The sequence below is a fragment of the Triticum aestivum genome, chromosome 5D (assembly GCF_018294505.1).
Source record: "Triticum aestivum cultivar Chinese Spring chromosome 5D, IWGSC CS RefSeq v2.1, whole genome shotgun sequence".
NCBI lineage: Eukaryota > Viridiplantae > Streptophyta > Magnoliopsida > Poales > Poaceae > Triticum > Triticum aestivum.
In genome coordinates this window covers 279,478,790-279,498,554 of record NC_057808.1, presented here as the reverse complement: position 1 = coordinate 279,498,554, position 19,765 = coordinate 279,478,790, and the positions used below count along the sequence as shown (strand labels likewise).

Below are 19,765 nucleotides of genomic sequence, written 5' to 3'. Positions count from 1 at the left end.
CGGCGGGACCTCTCTAGTGCTTCCGCGGCCTTGGTCTTTGCTGCCTGGTTATATGTCCACCCTAAACTCCTCCTACCGGTCATGGAGGAACGACTTGACAGAAAAAAACCAGTTTTGTGGGTGATGAGGAGAGGAACTGTGAAGTAATTTTCGAGTGGGTGGTTTTTATAGCCCGGTGCTAAGTGTGAACACATATTAGTTTGATAGTTGTGAACAGATTTGCAATTACTTATTGCGTTGTAATCAGCAATGTGACGAGAAACAAGGTCAAAATTTATTGATGGCAGAAGGTTGACCACGTGGTTGCTCGTTGTTGAGGCGGCCGTGGCGCGCTCCGCTCTGGCGTCCCTACGGGCGCTCTGCTCGCCGTTGAGGCAAAGTTACAATGGCAACTGTTAATAATTCTTAATAAATGTCTTACATATTCAGGATAATTTAAAATGCCAAATGCGGCAAGGCCCAGAACACTCATGACCTACATATGCATACAATTATAATAAAATATAAGCTAAAAGCCTGAGTTGGTGGCCTTCCGGCGATGGTCTTCTCGGACTCCATGATCAGCATAGCACCCTTGCGGCCGTTCACTCCAAGTGTCCCGACCCACCTCCGCCTACGTAGCTCCTAGCGCTGGGAGGCTCTTGGGGCTGCTGGGCCTCTTCCAGAAGAGCTTGACAGCATGCAATCGCGCGCATGACAACTCCGCGGAACCGCTCCATTTCTATGTCTCTGGCGTGGTAGCAAATTCCGTCGATCACCTGCATCCTCAAGATATCATGTTGGCAATGTTCTACTTCGTCGGGGACGTCAACTCCACCAAGGATGCGCTCGAGCCTGGCCACCACATCATCGGGATCGAGGTTGACACGGCCGCCGCGGGCAATGATGAAGCCGCAGGCTGCCTTTGTCTTGACTGAATCGCAGAGGTCCTCTACCCATTCCTTGCGGGGCATCAGGCTCTCGATGAGCACTGGTGACGGCGGCTCTTCGTGTGGGTCATCGATCATGCCGCCGAGTAGCTCTGGATCTTTTGCACGGTGGATGGCAAACTGCTCATCCCACCTCCTCTGCAATATGTCGATTGTGCTCCCAAGGACTGTGACGCCGATATCACTGCCGATGGGCCATGGTGCCTGCACCGGCCGATGAAGCTCTTGCTCCCCGACCTGCTCCGGCTCGTTCTCCTCGCCGAAGATGTAACGCAGGTAGGCGTCGACGTCGAAGCTTTGGTCGTTGCCTGGCATGCTTGGAATAACTAATGGTAGATGGGTGAGGACTAGATCTTCGCAGAGTGTCGCGGCGGTGCGTTGCCGCCTGGGTTATATGCAGCAAGCCATTAGCTGGTGGCGAGAAACCGGTGAGGGAATAGGCGTGGATTTCAAAATTCACCCATGTGGAGCGCGGGAAGCATCCGCTGGAGCGCAGGAAGACTAAGTGGAGCACACAAACAACCCGAATACCGTATCCGGTGCCACGTGTTATTTATCACACAAAGTGTTAACATAAGGAAACGTATGTGTAACTTACTAATCAACGCACACGAGTACTCGCAGACGCATCGTGTGCGATACTCCTAGCCACCGCAAGCAACTAGTTTGCATTTTTCAAAGTTTTTTGTACACACAGAATCGCACACGAACTAACTGTATTAATCGTCTGTGTTGTAAATTCTCATCACAAACAGTTCATCCGACTCGGCTGTTTGCCACGTATCACACACATCTTGTTAAGTTGAACCGTTTCTATTGCGTTCGCTAACCGAAAACAGTTCGTCCGAGTGAACCGTATGCCCTATATCACACACACCTTGATCTGGCTGCCCGTTTCTGTTGTTCTACCTCATTGCAAACAGTTCAAACGGGTTAACCGTGTGCCCTTCATCGCACACGCAACTAAAATCTGAACCGTGTTTGATGCATCCTCCATCGCAAACGTTTTGCACCTTTTTGACGATTTTTTTACATCCCCGTTTGTGATTAATGCATCGCACACAGTTTCGTGAAAGGGTCTCTAATCGTAGTGTCACGTTAGCAGCATCCTGCAGTAGTGAGAGGGAAGTTGTTATATTTGCAGATCACTTGCACAGAGGTTTCCGACCGCCCGGGTCAAAAAAATTCATAGTCGTGCTCAATTTCTTTAATCTCAGGCCGCAAGATCTCGGCCACAACTCAATCATCAATCTCTGTCAGTTCCAAGTTTTTTGTGAAGTACATTTCCAGACCGAGCCAGCTGTCAGTCTCTTCCAGGAATTCTTCTATGTCAACCACCAGTCTGGGTTCAAAGATGGACCCAGCATAGAACTGGGTCGAATCTCTATCCAAAAGAGGAAGAATAGTGATTTCCCTTAGGCCAAATTGGCAAGTCATCCCAAAGGTCGAAACAGGACCTGGTTTTACTGCAAAAATACTACTCCACAAGACGAAATCCCCTCCTGGGCTATAGATTGGAACGGCTCAACGCCACCGTCGCCTTTTCGGGTTGGCCATCCGACGAAGAAAGGAAACAAATAGCACCTTATTACTCTAAGTTAAGAGCTTTGACGGCTCATGGCATCACCGGGATCGATTTAACCTGGTGTTGGATAAGTTGGCGAATTCAGCCCCTTAGCTTGAGGGGCAACTTATGTGCAACTATACCGGCAACTCGGCAGATGTGCAATGCTTCAGCCAAGTCAATTTGTCTGAAGATGAAGTCACCAAAGCCACAAAGAAACTGCTGAGTGACACCAAGGATAAATGCAATTTGACTGGGCTAGCTCCCTTTTGCTTGACTAATCCCGTGCCTCCAGTAAGTATACTTGTGATTACTTACTTATTTTACTCATGACTTGTTCTCTTCCTTGTACTTAATTACCGGCTCATCATGCACGCAGGCGGACTCCAACTTTTGGAGGAGGACTCGAACTCTCGCTCCTCCCCCAATTGAGCAAGCAAATGAGCCAGTTGGCACTGATGAGGCAGCTGCTGAAGATGAGTTTGAGGTAGAGCTCGAGTCACTCGGCCGTCTTTTTATTGAACTTGATGACACTCCTTCTTAGGATAACACCGAGACCAGTCGAGTCGACAATGTTGAGGTAATTTCAATTTCATCCAACTCGGAAACATTTATCCCAAAGAGAACGAGATGAGCCGTCAGAAAGGTACCGTTTTCGCATCCAGACGCTCACTTAGACCCAAAATTTCTTTTGAAGAAAAATCAACAAGGCGGTACGTCTAAGCGCAAGACCCAGAGCAGCTCTGGGAGTTGTCTACCGGCTTATCGCATGAGCCGGTCGCCCGCAAACAATGAATTGAGGTGCCTCATAGTCCAACTTCATCTCGTCCATGAGCCGGTAATGCCGAGATCTCTGCTAGGAGCACCAACCTACGGTCCGAGTGAGTATGATGTAGGTGGTGATCCACTGTCGGGCCATGACTACCGACGAACGGCGAGCTCTGAGTAGATGGGAAGTGGCGACACGAAGAGGAGAGAAATGGGACTGACTGGGGGCTGGGGGTCTCCATCCGGCTTAAATAACCGGATTTGCCCCCTCGGGCAGCGTACGGAAGCGGCATCCTTATCAGACCTTGGGTAACGACATGTGCCCACGTGGGTCCCACGCATCAATCCAAAGTGGTGGACGCACCCAAGAGCATCCAGGCCTCTCATATTAGCCTCAGATATGGGTGGTGCCGGTCAGTCCAAAGATATAAGGCGGGTTTGAGGAGACCTGTTGGGTCATAAATTTATGACCGATCACTGATCAGGCCGCCTGGGCGTTTGAGGAAACTGACTGTACATGCTCTTAGGCCAACTCCACCGCGCGACCCTATCATGTCCGCCCCCGTCCGTTTGGGGTAAAACGGACAAACCAGACGGCCCAGCGCGCGGGCGCAAACGGACTTTTGTCCGCTTTGTGTCCGCTTTCGACCCATCCCCGGCCCAAGTTTGCGCCGGTTTTGGGGTGAAACGGACAGCGCGCGGACGGGCGGGACGCGCGCGCTTGTCCTCCCCTGGCCCACCTGTCGGTGGGAGAAACCAAACCCCCCCCCCACGACCCATTTGGCACCATTTCCCCAAACCCTCCCACGTCCCTCCCGCCACCCCCTCTCTCCCCCGTCCATGGCCGACGCCCCGCCGAATTCCGGCGGCCTGGCCGTCGACCCGCCACAAAGGTGAAGAAGGTGGCCAAGGCGCCAAGGAAGCCGCGGTCGGAGTGCACGCCGGAGGAGATCGCCAAGTTGGACGCGGAATCGGCGAAGAGGAGGGAACGGAGAGCGGTCGTCAAGGTCAATGCCACAGCGGCAAAGTTCGCCGCCCAGCGAGATGCGATGGAGGCCGCGCGGCGCAAGGCCGCGGTCGACGAGAAGGAGGACCTCGTCAACAAAGCGCACGCCCTCCTCATGCATGGCATGGGCCGTCCGGCCGGGTTTCCTGCAGCGGCCGTCGGCCCGGCGAGCACAGGCTCGTCAGTCGCCCGGCCTCCGCACTGCCAGTCGCCGACGTCGCGGACAGCGCCCATGTCGCCCGGCTTTCCTCCGCCAAGGCACGACGGCCAGACCCGTTTCTCGGGGTCGTCGGACGTGGGCTTGTTCGCGTCGTCCACACCGCGCCCCGCGGCTGTCATCGACCTCAACGTCATGCCTGGGTCAAGCGGCGGCGGTCGGTCGTCCGTCGAGATGCAAAGAAAGCAAGCACGGGCACCGTTCACGGGCACCATGCCCGCCCCCCCCCCCCGCGTCTTGTTTGACGGAATGCCAACACCAACGCCAACGGTCGACGACCCCTTCTACAACCAGTACATGGAGGACGTGATCTTCGAGGGTGGGCATGGCCGCGCCTACGACCCCGAGGAGACCCAAAGTCAGGATGGCCGCGCCCAGTACGTCTCCGATGAAGAGGCCGACGACCGTGCTGACTACGACCATGGTGACTCGTGGCATGAAGACGATGACATTTATGTCGAAGGTGATGGTGATGAAGAAGAAGGCAATGACGTTGATATTAGTGGCGAGCCATTGTTCATCGACGAGCTCACCCAAAGAGCGGAAGTACAAAAGAAGAGGAAGAGCATTCGCACGGGTTCATATACACAAGATGAGGACAAGTTGATTTGCCAAGCTTGGGTGGAGATTAGCCAAGATCCGAGGACCGGCGCGCAACAAAAGTGCATTGTTTTTTAAACGAGAGTCCACAAAACATTCCATGAAAGGAAGATGTTTGAGCCCTACCAAATTACAAGCAACCATGGCATCGGCTCGATTAAAAAAAGGTGGTTGTTCATCCAACAAGAGTGCAACAAGTATTGCGCCACATTTGAGAGCGTTGAAGCACGGCCCGTGAGTGGTCTCGGTGTTGCGAACATGGTATGCTCTCCTCTTCCTAGCCCTTTCTTTGCTACGGCCATGAGACTTCGGCCGTGTATATGTTTGCATGTTCACTTGTTGTTGATCATGTCGTGTAGGCATTTCAATCTTTGGAGGCATTCAAGGCCCGGCACAATGACAAGCCATTCACTCTTACACATTGTTGGACGATCATCAACAATTGCCCTAAGTTCAAGGACCAATACCGTGAACTACAAAGGAAGAGAGGACTGAAGATGGCCAAGTTCGCCGGAGGTGGAGATGGCGAGGCGTTGAAGAGGCCGAGGGGCAAGACCAACTCCAAGGTTGACGACATACGTGATGCCTCATCCATGGCATTGCATGACACTTTGCATGGCATGATGTCTCAAAAGGATGTGAGGGACGAGAAGAAGCGGCAAAGCAAGGACGAGCAAATGAAGCAATACCTAGACCTTCAAAGAAAGAAGCTTGAGATGGAGGAGGCGGCCAAGAGGAGGAAGATCGACATGGAGGAGGCGGCTCGACATGGAGGAGGCGGCCCGGCAAAGGCAGCTCGACATCGAGGCCGACAACGTCAAGGCCAGGCAGAGGCAGCTCGACATCGAGGCCACCAATTCAGCCACCAAAGCGAAGGAGGTGGCCCTTGCGATCATGAGCATGGACTTGTCGAAGATGAGCGAGAAGACGAGGGCCTGGTTCGAGGCCAGGCAGAAGGAGATGCTCGACGCCGAAGGCCTGAACTAGGTCGTCCGATCTGCTGTGGCCGTTCTTTTTTGTAGGCTGGCATGGGTGTCGCCCGCCCGCTAGGCCGCTGGCAGTGTGCCGGCGAGAAAAACATTCATTTTGGTGGCCGGCTGTGTTGCCGGCCGCTGGCTGTGTTGCCGGCGAGGACAACTATTCATTTTGGAGGCTGGCTGTGTTGCCGGCCGCTGGCTGATGCCGGTGATGGACGTGTAGGCCGCTGGCTCTGTTGCCGACGTCATGAACTGGGCCGCTGGCCTGATGAACTAGGGCTTGGCATTTGAAAGTTGTTCCTTTTTTTAAATAGACGCGGACAGGATGGGGCAAACGGATGCGGCCGCGTGCTGGGCGCACGGCTACTGCATCCCAAGACACGCCCGGACACGACCCCATTACCCTACTCAAACGGACAGAATCCGGATAAAACGGACGTCCGTTTTGGGTCGCGCGGTGGAGTTGGCCTTAGACAACATGACTAGTCGACACAGGGTCCACATACGCTGCGATCTCAAGTCCACATATACACTGCGGCAGTCGGCATATCAATCAGTCCAAGTCAAGCAAAGCGGCTGGGCGGGATCTTATCACAAGTCGAGCCAGTCCATACACGGATGCATATATACTTACCACCCAGCCGCTTTGCTTGACTTGGACTGATGTATATATGCAACACAAGGAGATGTGGTGGTATCCCCTGAAAGCTCTGAACCGTGAAGCATATCAAGAGGGGAAAACAGCAAACAGGAGGCATGAGGAGGAACACTCTCCTCGCCCTTGCGTCCTGGCTCATGCTGCTTGCACTCTTCATCACAACCGCCACTGCTTCACTGCGTAAGTCATGAGTTCAGCTCTTCTCTCCTTTTTTTTCTTTTCAACCTTGTTTAGTTAGACAGTCATGTTCTTGGCATGCTCACATCAACTTCATGGCTTCTTCTTTTTGGGCTGAGCTTCACCTTGCGTTTTGCTTCGTTTCAGCGTGCCAGTGTTGCTGGATCGTGGAGCATCCGAGGAGGACCTGCGGCCACGCCTGCTGCGGCGACAACTGCTGCCCGCCCGCTCCACCGCCATCCGCAGGCTGAAAAAGGATGCACAGGCTTGTTCATCGGTAATACAGAAGTAAAAATATAAAAAGAAAATAATCAGAGGGAATGATGTTGTGCTCATACCTACCTGCTCTTCTGTGAGCATGTAATAGTCTCTGTTACTTTCCAGCAATAAACATCCCTTGGCTCCTTCAGAATGACTGCTTCATTCAGGTGCTACATTAAATCAAGATTACTCACCGCGACTACTTGCAGATAGAAATTTAAACAATAAATTAATCTCCATATATGACTAGAATAGCCTTCTTCGCTAATCTTACGATAATCTAGGATTCATATCTAGTCATCTAGAAGTCAAGCGTACAAGCTAGTAGTATTTCACAAAGGCACGCCTATCATGCCCCAACAGACCATTTCCAACGTCAGGCAGAGCCCATCATCCTAAGGTACATGAACACCCACAAAGTGAAAATCGACACCCCACAGAAGACCCCGCAGCAATGGCCGCAAGAGGCAGCCCCAGAGCTCTTGCTATCATCGATGCCAACAAGAAAGCGGCATTCACCCATGGATGGATCAAGGAAAGTTATCATCCCATGCCCATCAAAGTCACAGCTCTTGGCATCCTGCTTCTGCATCTGATAGTAGCTGTTGAAAGCGAATGACACGTTGCCCTTCTCCCCGATGCCGTTGCACGACCCTCCATAGTAGAGGGTGGTGCAATCCGCCATGTCGCAAGCAAGCTTCAAGTGAGTTGACGCCTTGTCGAGGCTCTGAGCCGGGTTCGCGACGCACCACCGCGACGGAAGATAGGGCACCTCTTTAGCATTCTTCAGAACCGGGTTGCCTAACCCAAGGTTTAACGGGTACTTGGCCTGTCCATCAAATGAGAAGATCCCCCAGTGTCGCTCAAAGTTTCCAGGTAGTACACTCTTCTGCTCCTCATCAAGAAGGCCAAAAAGATAGACATCAGCCGGGGGTACACCAGGGCGGAGGGGGGTCCCTTTGTTGCTCATGATACGGTTGATGAGTCCTTGGTTGAATGTCCTTGCTGCAGTCAAGTTTGCACTTGGTGCTCCCTGAGTCGGCCAACCCACCTCACCAATTGCAATGGGTAGTTGCCCGTAGCCGAGTTTACCCAGAGCAGAAATCAACGTGTCGAAATTGCCGTCGAAAGCATTGTAGTACACGTTGGAGCCATCTACAAGTGGATGAGTTGATCCCTCAAAGAAGGCATAATCTTCTGGGAAGTCGGAATTCTGGTAAAGACTGAGGAATGGGTAGATATTGACCACGAACGGAGCTCCATTTGAACTGAGATAAGCGGCGAGCTGGGTCATTATCTGGGTCAATTCAGTCCTGAACACTCCTTGCGACGGAACGGCGCCCTCATATGCGTCGGCGTTGCACGGGACTACTAGCTTCACATAGCTAGCAAGATTAGCCTTCACCAGTGATTGCTGAATGTTTGTCATTGCTGGAATAACGTATGACAGAAATTGACCCTGGTAGCTTGTCAGAAATGGCTCATTTCCCACAGCAATATACCTGTATCAAATTCGTAAAATTATTACTTCTCGACGCAGTAAACAAGTATGGAAAATCGAATAGTCATGTGCCCGTAAATAGATTAAAAAAAAAAAGATAAATGACGTCACCATCATAACCTCAATGCAGACATTACTAGTCTAAATTAGCAAATCTTCTGAATCCAAATCTGTGATCAGTGAAAAACGAAGAGTATCCCAATGAAAGAAATTGGACAGTCTAAATTACTTGAAGGAACTCAAGTAGAATTTCTGATGATTTTTTCAATATTGCCATGGTAGCAGCAGATAGGGATTATTAATAGAAAGCTGAGTAGTACAATAGTTCCCGGGTTTCCATAGCCTAAAGCAGAATTTAATCACAGTGTGGTATTGCGCTTGTTCATTTAATCTTTCAATGTAATGTACCAAGTAAGGATAGTCTTCAAACAGGATAATGACGATTAGCAAGCATGTCATCAGACTAAATCTAGGGCTCACATCAACCCCGACGACTTAAAAAGATATCCATGACATATTTTTGACTACTCATATATGGGTATACCCTTCCATACACATATAGAATCCACCTTGACTGAGTATGGAGTTACCATTTGTATTTGAAAGGTACTTCCAAGTTCCAACAACATACTCACCCTCATCTTTAAATATAGAATATCTTATCTGATTTTGAAACTTTGATAGATATAAATCATGTGATACTGACTCATAGTTTACAGGTGATGTTTATTAGTATCAAATATGCAATACTCATGGCAGGTGATTCAGTGGACTTAAAGTAATCGTTTGGGTTGGAACAACTAGGCTATGGGTATAGCCTTAGTAATGACTTAAAGTCCAAACATACATTATAATCAATTAAGAAAAACAACAGATTTTGCCGTTAATGTACCCTAAAGCAAATATTTCAGGAACAAAAGAGAGTACTACATTTTCAAGAGAAGCCTCTACAAATTACAAATGAAGAGAATGCCTACTTATTATTGGAAAGAAATGACTTACTTATCAAGTTATCCATGAAAACAATGAACTGAGCATTGACAAGTAGAAACAAATAAATATATAATACCGGGCATCAAATTGCAGATTGAAGCAATATATTTGCTAAAAGCAAGAACAACACATCAGCATTTCAATTGAACTAAGCAGCTCCAGAGCAAATGCGAACAAATTAAATCAAGTCGGCACCAGATTCCCTTTTCCACCAAAGCTACATAGAGATCCCACGACCCCATTTCTCCAACAGAAAGAATAACCTCAAATAATGAATTCCACATTTCCCTCTCAACTAACAGGAATCCCAAAATAAGAATCACCACTAATGCTAAAATGCTTCACCGCTTGAGATCTCAAGAAAAAATCACCAAGCCAAACCCCGGGACTCACTCACCGGATGTCGACGCCGCCGCGGCCGACGTAGCGCGAGACGTTCTGCGCGACCCAGGCGTCGGCGGCCGCCGGTGAGCCCGCGATGCCGGCGAGCTCGCCGTTGGTGAGGCCGACCATGACCTCGATGCCGCTACGCGCGAGCGCGCGCAGCACGCCGGCGTCGGCGTCGAAGAGCTTGACCTTCCCGATCCGGTTCGCTCGCAGGAGGTCCACCACCACCGCCGGCGGCGCGCGGTGCGACGACAGGGTGCCCCAGTTGACCCCCACGGCCGCGTCGGCCACCAGGAGCCGCCGCTCGCGCGCGCACGACAGCGCCAGGACGACGGCCAGGAGCGCGGCCCAGGCGGCCATCGCGGGGCCTGGATCCGCGGGGTGGCAAGCTGCCTGCGAGTGGTTTCTTGGATGTTGTGAGCTCCGCGGCGGGATTTGGGAGTTGGTGGTCGTTGAGACTTGAGAGGAGGACGAAGATAGTGAGTGAGCTGAAGCTCTGGGGACTAGCTACTGTGAGGTTCAAGCTTCGAGAGTGGAAAAGGTGGGTGAAATCTCACAGGAAAGGAGCAGAGAAGGCCAAATAGGTCAATATACAACGTTGTCAGGTAAATAGTGCGAGCAGGCTTACAGAGCCGTTGGATTGGAAGATCGAGGACTCGGGTTTAAGGGCAACTCCAACACACAACCCCAAATGGACGTCTGTTTCGTCCGGTTTTCATCCGTTTGGAGTGGTAATGAGATCGCATTTCGGCCGCATCTCGTCCGTTTGAGAATAACAAATATCTCAAATTAGGTGTTGCCTCTCACAACTCTCTCTTTCTCCAAAGTTTTTCCTCCCCCCAAGAAAAGTCTCCTTCCTCCTTCCGTCGGCGCCGCCGCCAATCCGCCCTGCCTCCGATGGCCTTTAGGCTGTGGAGGTGCGGAGGATCTCGGACCCCTGCCAGCGGGAGGGGCCCCGTTCTCGTTTTTGCTAGATTGAACGTCTTGGTTGGGGCTGTGTGGCGGTGGCGATGTCCCTCGGTAGCAATATTGTCTTCCACGTCCTATCCCCGCCCCGATGGTGCGAATAGCGTTGTCGGAGGATGTGTCGAGGTGTGTCTCCGTCGGATCTCATGGGATTCGGTCGGTGCTGGTCTTCGGTGGATCTATTTGGATCCAGTTTTTGTGCGTCTTCGTTCGTGTGGTTCCAGGTTTGATCTTTTCGATCTATAACTCTCTTCATCGACGATGGTTGCTGCTCTGGTGCACTGGTCCTTTGGGGCCTTAGCACGACGACTTCCCGACTGTTTACTACAAGAAGGTTTGCCCGGCTCAAGTGATGGAGGGGCGATGATGGCGGCGTGCCTTCGGCTCGCTCCAGTGCTTGTAGCCAACGTTAGGTGGTCCATAGACCTGGTTGTAATTTTTATTACCTCTTGTGTTGTACTGCCATGATTGATGAATATATTAGAAATTTCTCTCACAAAAAAATATCTCAAATTAAACATGGCAATAGTTGCACGTCTGACATAGTCTATTACAACCTAATCGAAATTAAAATAATATCAAATAGTTTTATTACAATCCAATTGAAATTTTTTGCACGAAAAGAAATTAAACTGATAGATAGATCTATTAGTTGCCAATGTGAGTCCATATGTGCTCAACCAACTCATCCTGGAGCCGAACATGAGTATGCCAATCACGCAATTCTCGATGAAACTCGATAAACTGTTCAAAGGTTGCAGGAGGTGGATGCTCATACTCAACATTTTCACCCTAGAAATCAAACACCCTAGAAATCAAACCCTTGGTTGTAGATGCTATCATCGCGCCCATCCTCCACGATCATGTTGTGCATGATCACACAAGCAGTCATCACCTCCCAAAGCTTCTTCGTGCTCCATGTCAATGCAGAGTTACAGACGATACCCCACCGAGACTGAAGCACACAAAAAGCACGCTCCACATCCTTCCTAGCACTCTCCTACATTTGGGCAAACATCTGTCTCTTCTCTCCTTGCAGATTGGGTATGGTCTTCACAAGAATGGACCATTGAGGATAGATACCATCAGCTAGGTAATATCCCTTGTTGTAATGGTGGCCATTGACCTCAAAGTTGACCTCCGAAGAGTGGCCTTCTGCAAGTCTTGCAAACACCGGAAACGCTGAAGAACACTGATACCGTTTTGAGAACCAACCATGCCGAAGAAAGAATGCCATATCCACAGATCTTGTGAAGCCACAGCTTCAAGTATAACAGTGGAAGCTTTCACATGCCCCTTGCACCGCCCCTCGCAGGCAGCAAAGTAAGGTTTTGGGGGTCGGTGGTGCTGGTGGGTGCCCTGCGGAACCTAACGGCCTGCCGGAAGAGGTTGGGGACGATGGGTGACATCGGCGACCGTAGCTTCTCTCCCACCGGCAACAAGGAACCACGAACGCCAGCAAAATGCTTGACGGAATGCTGGTGTGAGATAGATATGGCATGGTGTGGTGGTGGTTCGGATGACCCTGGTGGAAGGCGGCGCGGCCGGGGACGGTGGTGGTGGCGGCAATGTCGGGGGGCGGAGGGAGGTGGAGGAAGAGAAAATGGGGTCTTTGTCCCCGACGGGCGGGCCAGGGCAGGACAAGGGCACACGCCACGCCCGTCCGCGCGTGTCCGTTCGGCCGCAAACTTGGCCCAAAGTTGGGCCAGGAATGGGTCGAAAGTTGACAAAAAACGGACGACGGTCCGTTTGCTCCCGCGCATTGGAGTGGCTGCTCTATCCGTTTACCCCCAAACATACGCGACCAACTCCAATGCACGACCCTAAATGGTCCGGCCGCGTCCGTTTGAGGGTAAACGGATGAATGTCCATTTTCAGTCCGCTTTCAACCCATTCCCGGCCCAACTTTGGGCCCCGTTTGCGGCCGAGCGGACAGCGCGTGGACAGGCGGGATGTGCACCCTTGTCCTCCCATGGCCCGCCCATCGGGGACACGACTGCCCACTTTCCCTCCATTACGCCCAAAACCCTCCCGCACCCTCTCTCCCCTCCCCCCTACACCATGGCTGGGGGCCTCACGAATCCCGGTGACCCGGCCGCGGCCGCACGCCCTGTGGCAAAAAGGAGGCTCCCAAGAAGCCGCGGTCGGAGCTCACGCCAGCGGAGCTCGCCAAGCTCGACACTGTATTGGCCAAGAGGAGGAACCGGCAGACAAAGGCCATGGAGAAGAAGGTCGCTGCCGACTACGCCTCCAAGGCGGCCTCGCTGCGTGCCACGCAGCACCAGGCCGACGTCAACGACAAGGAGTCCATCATTGCCAAGGCGCACGCCCTCCTCATGTTAGGGTTGTGCCGACCCCCGCCAGACATTCTCTCGGTCGCTGCCATGGTCGCAGCCAGCACAGGCTCGTCAGCTGTTCGTCCTCCGTAGCACCGGTCCCCGAGCTCGTCTATCACACCCAAGATACCAGGGTATCGTGCGCCGCCGCTGCACGGCCATGGGCAGACACGGTTCTCCACGTTGCCGAACTACAGTGTGGTCGCTCCGGCCATGCCTGCGGGCGTCATCGACCTCAATGTCATATCGAGGTACAGTGGCGCTGGCCAGCCATCCGACGGGATGCAAAGTAAGCAGCCTCGGTCGATCCCTTCACCCAACATGGCCGGCGCCCGCACGCTGTTCGACGAAATGCCAATGCCAATGCCGACGGTCGACGACCCTGACAGCTTTCGATCCCGACACAATCCAAAGCCAGGACAACCACGACCACTATGATGACACTCAGTTCGCCGGCCATGATGAAGATGAGGATGACCATGGCAACTCATGGCATGAAGATGATGACTTGTAGTTTAAAGATGAGGAGGAAGAGGTCGACATTTCGGCGGAGCCATTGGTGTTCATCCATGAGCTCACCCAAAGGGCCGAGGCACAAAAGAGGAGGCAAAGCATTCGCACGGTATCATACACCCAAGAGGAGGACACTTTGATTTGCGAGAGTTGGATGGAGATAGGCCAAGATCCCATGAAAGGTGCCGAGCAAAGAGGATCCATCTTTTGGACAAGAGTTCAGAAGAACTTTCATGAGCGAAGGAAGTTTGCCCCCTACCAATTTGTGAGCACCCGTGGCATCAATTCAATCCAAAAGAGATGGGGGTTCACCCAACAAGAGTGCAACAAATATTGTGCCACGCTTGAGAGCGTTCAAGCCCGTCCCATGAGTGGCCTAGGCATTGGTGACTTGGTATGAACCTCTAGGTTTTTTTTATCTTGTGTCCTTTCATGTTGGCATGCCATTCATGTTTAATGCATTTTGTGTCCTTCCATGTTACAATTGTGGCTGCATCTTTGATTGTGTAGGCATTCCAATCTTTGGAAGCCTTCAAGGCCCGACACAAGAACAAGTCGTTTACTCTCACGCACGGTTGGCCGCTCATCAAAGATTACCCCAAGTTCAAAGACCAATATGCCACTCATAAGAATAAAGGAGGGAAGGCGGCCATGGCTGATGAGGGAGACTTGATCACCCAAGGGGCAAGACAAGTTCGAAGGCCGACGTGAAGCGTGACGCGTCTTCCATAACCTTGCAAGGAACTTTGGAAAACATGATGAGCCAAAAGGAAGTGAGGGAGGAGAGGAGGAGCAAATGAAGATATACCTAGATCTCCAAACAAAGAAGCTTGACATGGAGGAGGCCGTGAAGAGGAGGAAGCTTGACATCGAGGAGGCCGCTCAACTCAAGAAGCTCGAGATCGAAGCCACCAATGCAGAGACCAAAGCAAAGGAGGTGGCACTCGCGTTCATGAGCGTCGACAAGAATAACATGTCACCGAAGAGGAAGGCTTGGTTTGCGAACTGACAGAACGAGATGTTCGCCCGCGACGGCTTGAACTAGGTGAGACGTCAACTGCGATGGCCGTTCATTTTGAAGGCTGGCTAGCGTGCTGGCTGCTAGCTTTGTTGCCGGCCCCAAAAACTTGTCCATTTTGAATGATGGCTCTTGTGTCGGCCGCTGGCTTTGTTGCCGGTGTGAAACTTGGGTGACCATTCTGTAGGCCGCGGGCTTTGTTGCCGGCCGGCATGAACTGGCGTGAGCGCGGCCGCTGGCGTGAACTTTAGCTACTTCCTTTGTTCTTTCCATATTTGCATGCACAACGGACGAGATGTGGATGCGCATTGGGCGCAAGGCCGACGCATCATCAAATTCGGACGGACGGGCCCCATTGCCACCCCCAACCGGACGAAAAGCGGACAAAATGAACACCGGCCGTGCGCCCAACGCACGACCGCATTTCGGTCGCATCTCGTCCATTCGAGATCAACAAGCATACTAAAATGAAAGCGTAGCAATTAGTTCAAATCAAACATAGCAAATAGTTCCACATCTGAAATAGTCTTACAACTCAATCAAAATAAAAACAATATCAAATACTCTTACAACCCAATCAAATTTTGTTTGCATGAAAAGAGAGGCAACCGATAGATCTACTGGTTGCCAATGTGAGTCCACATGTGCTCAACCAAGTCATCCTAGAGCTGGACATGAGTATGCCAATGACGTATTTCACAATGAAAATGGACAAACTGTTCAAAGGTTGCAGGAGGTGGCTGATCAGGCTCAACATTTTCACCCTGGAAATCAGAACCTTGGTCGTAGATGCTATCACCACGCTCATCCTCCACGATTGTTGGGGATATTTCCCAGTGCTATGACCCGGCGGAAGAAATGACCCGGCCCAGAGCATGCCGGCTCGTGGGTCACTTCAACCCGGCGGATCATCATTTGGCAGAAACTTAGAAGATTAGGTAAAGGCCGGCTCGAGGAGGCGCCTGGCGGGCCAGCTCATTGAAGGCCCATGATTGAAGATTGTCCTTGTTTGGAGGACAAGACAAGTAGGAAACAGAGTATGGCACGGGTTGTAGTACGGCCCGGGGATTGTTGTAAGCCAAGGGACTCGGCCTATTATATAAAGGGGAGCCCCTGGGCCGAAAAGGTTAAGTTACAAGCAATCGAGAGCTAGGCTAGCGAATCCGCATCCTTGTAATCGAGATTTCTAGCAATATCAATCAAGTAGGAAGTAGGTCTTTACCTCCATCGTGAGGGGCCGAACTTGGGTAAACTTGTGTGTCCTTCGTTCCCGATCAACCCCTCTCAAGCGACCACCTAGTTGCGATGGCCTCCAGACTTAGTCCTTTCACGAGGACATCTGCCGTGACAAAACCATGATAGTTGGCACACACCATGGGGCTCGCACACGGTGATGTTGAGTTCTTGGAGGGATCTCTCCCAAGGATCGAGGGATATGCGATTGGCCGGATGATGAAGAGTCGTCGTGGTAAGCTCTACATCGACGATTCAGACTGGGGGCCCGAGGCCGACTCAATCGAGTACGGGTACCGGGTCCCTTCGGCAAGATCCACGTCTTCATCGGCATAATTGGCGAATCAGGCCCCAAGTCGGACATCTGCCCCGACATCGTCGAGCCGGCTCGTCGAGCCAGCCCTGGCCGGGCTCAAGCCTGCCGGAACCATGTCTTCGTCGGCTTCACACAGGGGGTCGATCTTGTGGGGTAACTCCGCGTCTGGCGGGGACACCCTCGTTTGTCCTCAGTTGGTGACACTGAGTCGATCCTCCCACTCTTCGATGGCAAACTTGGGAGCTACTCCGATGATGAGATTGGTCCAGATGCTTTAGAGCCGCCGCATTGGACAGTCGTCTATATGGCAAGAACTGCACCGGCTCAAAATTCCACGGCGGCAGGTACCGTAGCAGGGCCGATACTTCCGCGTTGGCTCTACACGCGACCAGCTCAAATAAAATGCCAGCTCAAGATTTGGCGAAACTAATGGATGCTCTAGGAACGCTCCTGGAAAACCCGGTGACTGCGGAAAACCTGGCGGAATGCAACGCGGAGGTGATGAAACTTTGTGAGCAGATGGCTAAGGTTCAGGAAGATATCAACACTGAGAACACTCGTATGGTGGAGGTGCAAGCTTACATCCATAACGAAGCCAAGCGCTTGAGGGCAGAGGCCTTGCACCTGAGTTTTCGTCAGAACACCTTAGACGCGGTCCATCAGAGGAGGCACACGAGCCAGTTGCCACTCGGCTTCGAGCCCACTCGTTTGTTCAACACGCCGTCGGATGCACCTACCCCAGGAGTCGGCACAGGCACGCCTGGTGGGCCGGTCACACCCCAGTTGCCCCGGACCGCTCCACTAAACCTGGACCAACACTACAAAAAAACACTTCTGTGATGATACGTGTTTGTCACAGTAGGTCACGTTTTCTGTCATGCATGTACATCCATGACGATTTTGTGAAAGAATCAAGATAGTCATACATGTGCTGTCGTAGAAGTGTTCCATGACAATACCAAAATTATCACCACGGAAGTGTCCACTTCCATGACGATAAATGGCGCATCATGGAAGTGTTTTCGTCGAGGGTAACCGACATGTGCCATCCACCGTAACGGGTCGCCGTTAAGCTATCAGGTTCCGGTTTGAATCCGATAACCCGTTAACAGCCCGAACCAATGGGGAATTTCCACGTGTAAAATTCTCATTCGCCGGAGGATCCACGTGTCGGCTTAGCATTGGGACAGATGTCATCCGTACATTGGAGGGAACGCGCCTATGTTACCTCGACACGTGGCAGGGCCCAACAGTAGCCCATTTAAGATAAAAAGGCTGGCCCAGCCAAGGGCCCACAATATTTTGTCATACTCTACTGGGCTGGCCCGTTAACAGCCTGCCATGGTTTGGGCCCAATTACGGCCCACATAAGATTCGGCTTGTTAGATGTCTGTCATGTTTTGGGCCAAATGACAGCCCACATCAGATCCGGCCCGTTAACAGTCTGCCATGTTTTGGGCCAAATGATGGCCCATATAGGATTCGTCCCGTTAACTGTCTGATATTCTTGGGCCAAATTATGGCCCATATATGATCTGGCCCGTTAACAGGCACATTTGAAGTACGACCTCTTAAAGGCCCATGTAGTAGTTCAACTCGATATTACTTTCAGCCTGTTAATGGCCATTGGTACATATGAGCCGTTGTCGGCCCGATTTCACTTTCGGCCATTTAACGGCCTATGCTGCATGTGGGTCTATTTCCGGGCCGAAGTGACTTTTGGCCTCTTAAAGGCCCGTAGTCTTCATGGATATATTTTAGCCCAACCTGACTATTGGCCCATTAAAGGCCTGTGAGATAACTGGGCCTAATGTTGGCCCGCTTTGCATCCGGCCTGCTTACGAACCATTATGTTATTCGACCAACTGTGTCCCGACAAATATTTTGGCCTGTTAACGGCCCGTCTTGTGGTTGAGCCAATCATGGGCCTCTAACACTGTTCAGACCCAATCTACTTTTTGAACTATTAAAAGCCCATTCTATTTTCTGGCCCAACTTAGGCAACTAGTTTACTCGTCCTGTTAAAGGCCCAAAACTAATAGTTGGTGAGTTTACGTCTAGGCCTGCTATTGGTCGGACATGATTATAGGCCCATGTTTTGGCCCATTTATAGCGATTGGCAGGCCGACTAGTTTTAGTACTATAATTTATATATATAATAAACCAAACATTTAGGCCCATTGCGCTCCGTCAAAGCTTACGACCTTTTCAAGGAGCGACGATAGCATATATAGAAATTAAATTACAGCATCATGACGAAGAATATACCTAGACTATACAACAAAGAAATTACTGCATATTACGTGCACAGGGAATAAAAGTTCACCGCCAGCGATAATAAAGCGCAACCAGACAGCAGATTACATACACTGGGCATCAAAGGTCACCACCAGTGCAAATAAACACGCCGCCTAAAATAATATACAGAACCGATAGCACTTCAACACAGTTCAAGAAAGGTTAGCCCTGCTTGGGAGCTACGGTGCAAGCAGCTGAGTGAGCTGATGACTGCACTTGTTTGACTTTTATATCCAACTCTAGCTGCATAGCATCAATGGTAGTTCTTGGCGTCAGTGATATCACCCTAAAAGAGAAAAAGGCAGACAGATAACATGCTTTGCACATATAAGCAATAGTGTTGTCGATTCATCCCATTTCTTAGTGGCAAATAAAGAGACCTGGATTACAATAGAATAAAAAATGTTCACAGTTAAGACATGGCATGAAATGGCATTGTGTAGGAGTGGTCAGCTTCACCACACCACCGGATTACAGATCAAGAACACAAGCATACATATCGTGCTAAAGAATGTATAAGCATCGATGGTGAGTGTACTGTCAATTTATCCCATTTCAGATTGGTAAATAAAGAGACACGATTTAAATAACATGAACATAATATGCACTGTTCATAGTTAAGACATAGCAGGATATGACATTGTCCTGGAGTTGGTAGTTTGACCACACCACTGGATTACAGATCAATAAGCATACATGCAATGCTAAGGAAGATCACTTGCTATGTTTAGTTTAATTTACATGGTATGAATAAGGAACTAGGTTGTACAACTAAAAACTGAAATTGAGAAGGAGAAACTTATGTTTATGAACTTCATAATAAACTTTAAACATGCAATTTGATGCAAACGACAAAAATAAACAGCAGTTGCGGCCATTGCTATCCAAGTATACACAACAAAGTTTGAAGGCTCAAGAAGGACAAACATATGTTAGTAATGAAGACCGGCTCTATAAAGCCCTTTTCCATGTTGATGGGCGGGCAATTAAAGAAGTTTATGTGACGCTCGGATAATTAAGCTATAGTGAACCTCTGTTAATGATGCC

General features: G+C 50.7%; 2 protein-coding genes across 2 annotated transcripts; one reads left to right on the top strand and one right to left on the bottom strand.

Moving 5' to 3' along the window:
- Positions 1-6,417: 6,417 nt before the first annotated feature.
- On the top strand, positions 6,418-7,305 carry LOC123120954 (uncharacterized). Its single transcript, XM_044540907.1, has 2 exons — positions 6,418-6,899; positions 7,044-7,305. Exons 1-2 carry the CDS (start codon positions 6,818-6,820, stop codon positions 7,145-7,147), a joined length of 186 nt encoding a protein of 61 aa, XP_044396842.1. The 5' UTR covers positions 6,418-6,817; the 3' UTR covers positions 7,148-7,305.
- Positions 7,306-7,369: 64 nt separating this feature from the next.
- On the bottom strand, positions 7,370-10,588 carry LOC123120953 (glucan endo-1,3-beta-glucosidase 5). The gene is made up of 2 exons (XM_044540906.1): positions 10,049-10,588; positions 7,370-8,659 (listed from the first exon to the last, which is right to left on the bottom strand). The coding sequence occupies exons 1-2, from the start codon at positions 10,396-10,398 to the stop codon at positions 7,534-7,536; spliced, it is 1,476 nt and encodes a 491-aa protein (XP_044396841.1). The 5' UTR covers positions 10,399-10,588; the 3' UTR covers positions 7,370-7,533.
- Between the last annotated feature and the right edge of the window lie 9,177 nt (positions 10,589-19,765).

What these genes read in the sequence shown, in the direction of transcription:
- LOC123120953 (XM_044540906.1), bottom strand. Translation starts at nt 10,398, where the DNA reads ATGGCCGCCTGGGCCGCGCTCCTGGCCGTCGTCCTGGCGCTGTCGTGC. An exon ending in CGCGGCGGCGTCGACATCCG is followed by an intron (nt 8,660 to 10,048) that starts GTGAGTGAGTCC and finishes AATTTGATACAG; the next exon opens with GTATATTGCTGTGGGAAATG.
- LOC123120954 (XM_044540907.1), top strand. Translation starts at nt 6,818, where the DNA reads ATGAGGAGGAACACTCTCCTCGCCCTTGCGTCCTGGCTCATGCTGCTT. An exon ending in AACCGCCACTGCTTCACTGC is followed by an intron (nt 6,900 to 7,043) that starts GTAAGTCATGAG and finishes GCTTCGTTTCAG; the next exon opens with CGTGCCAGTGTTGCTGGATC.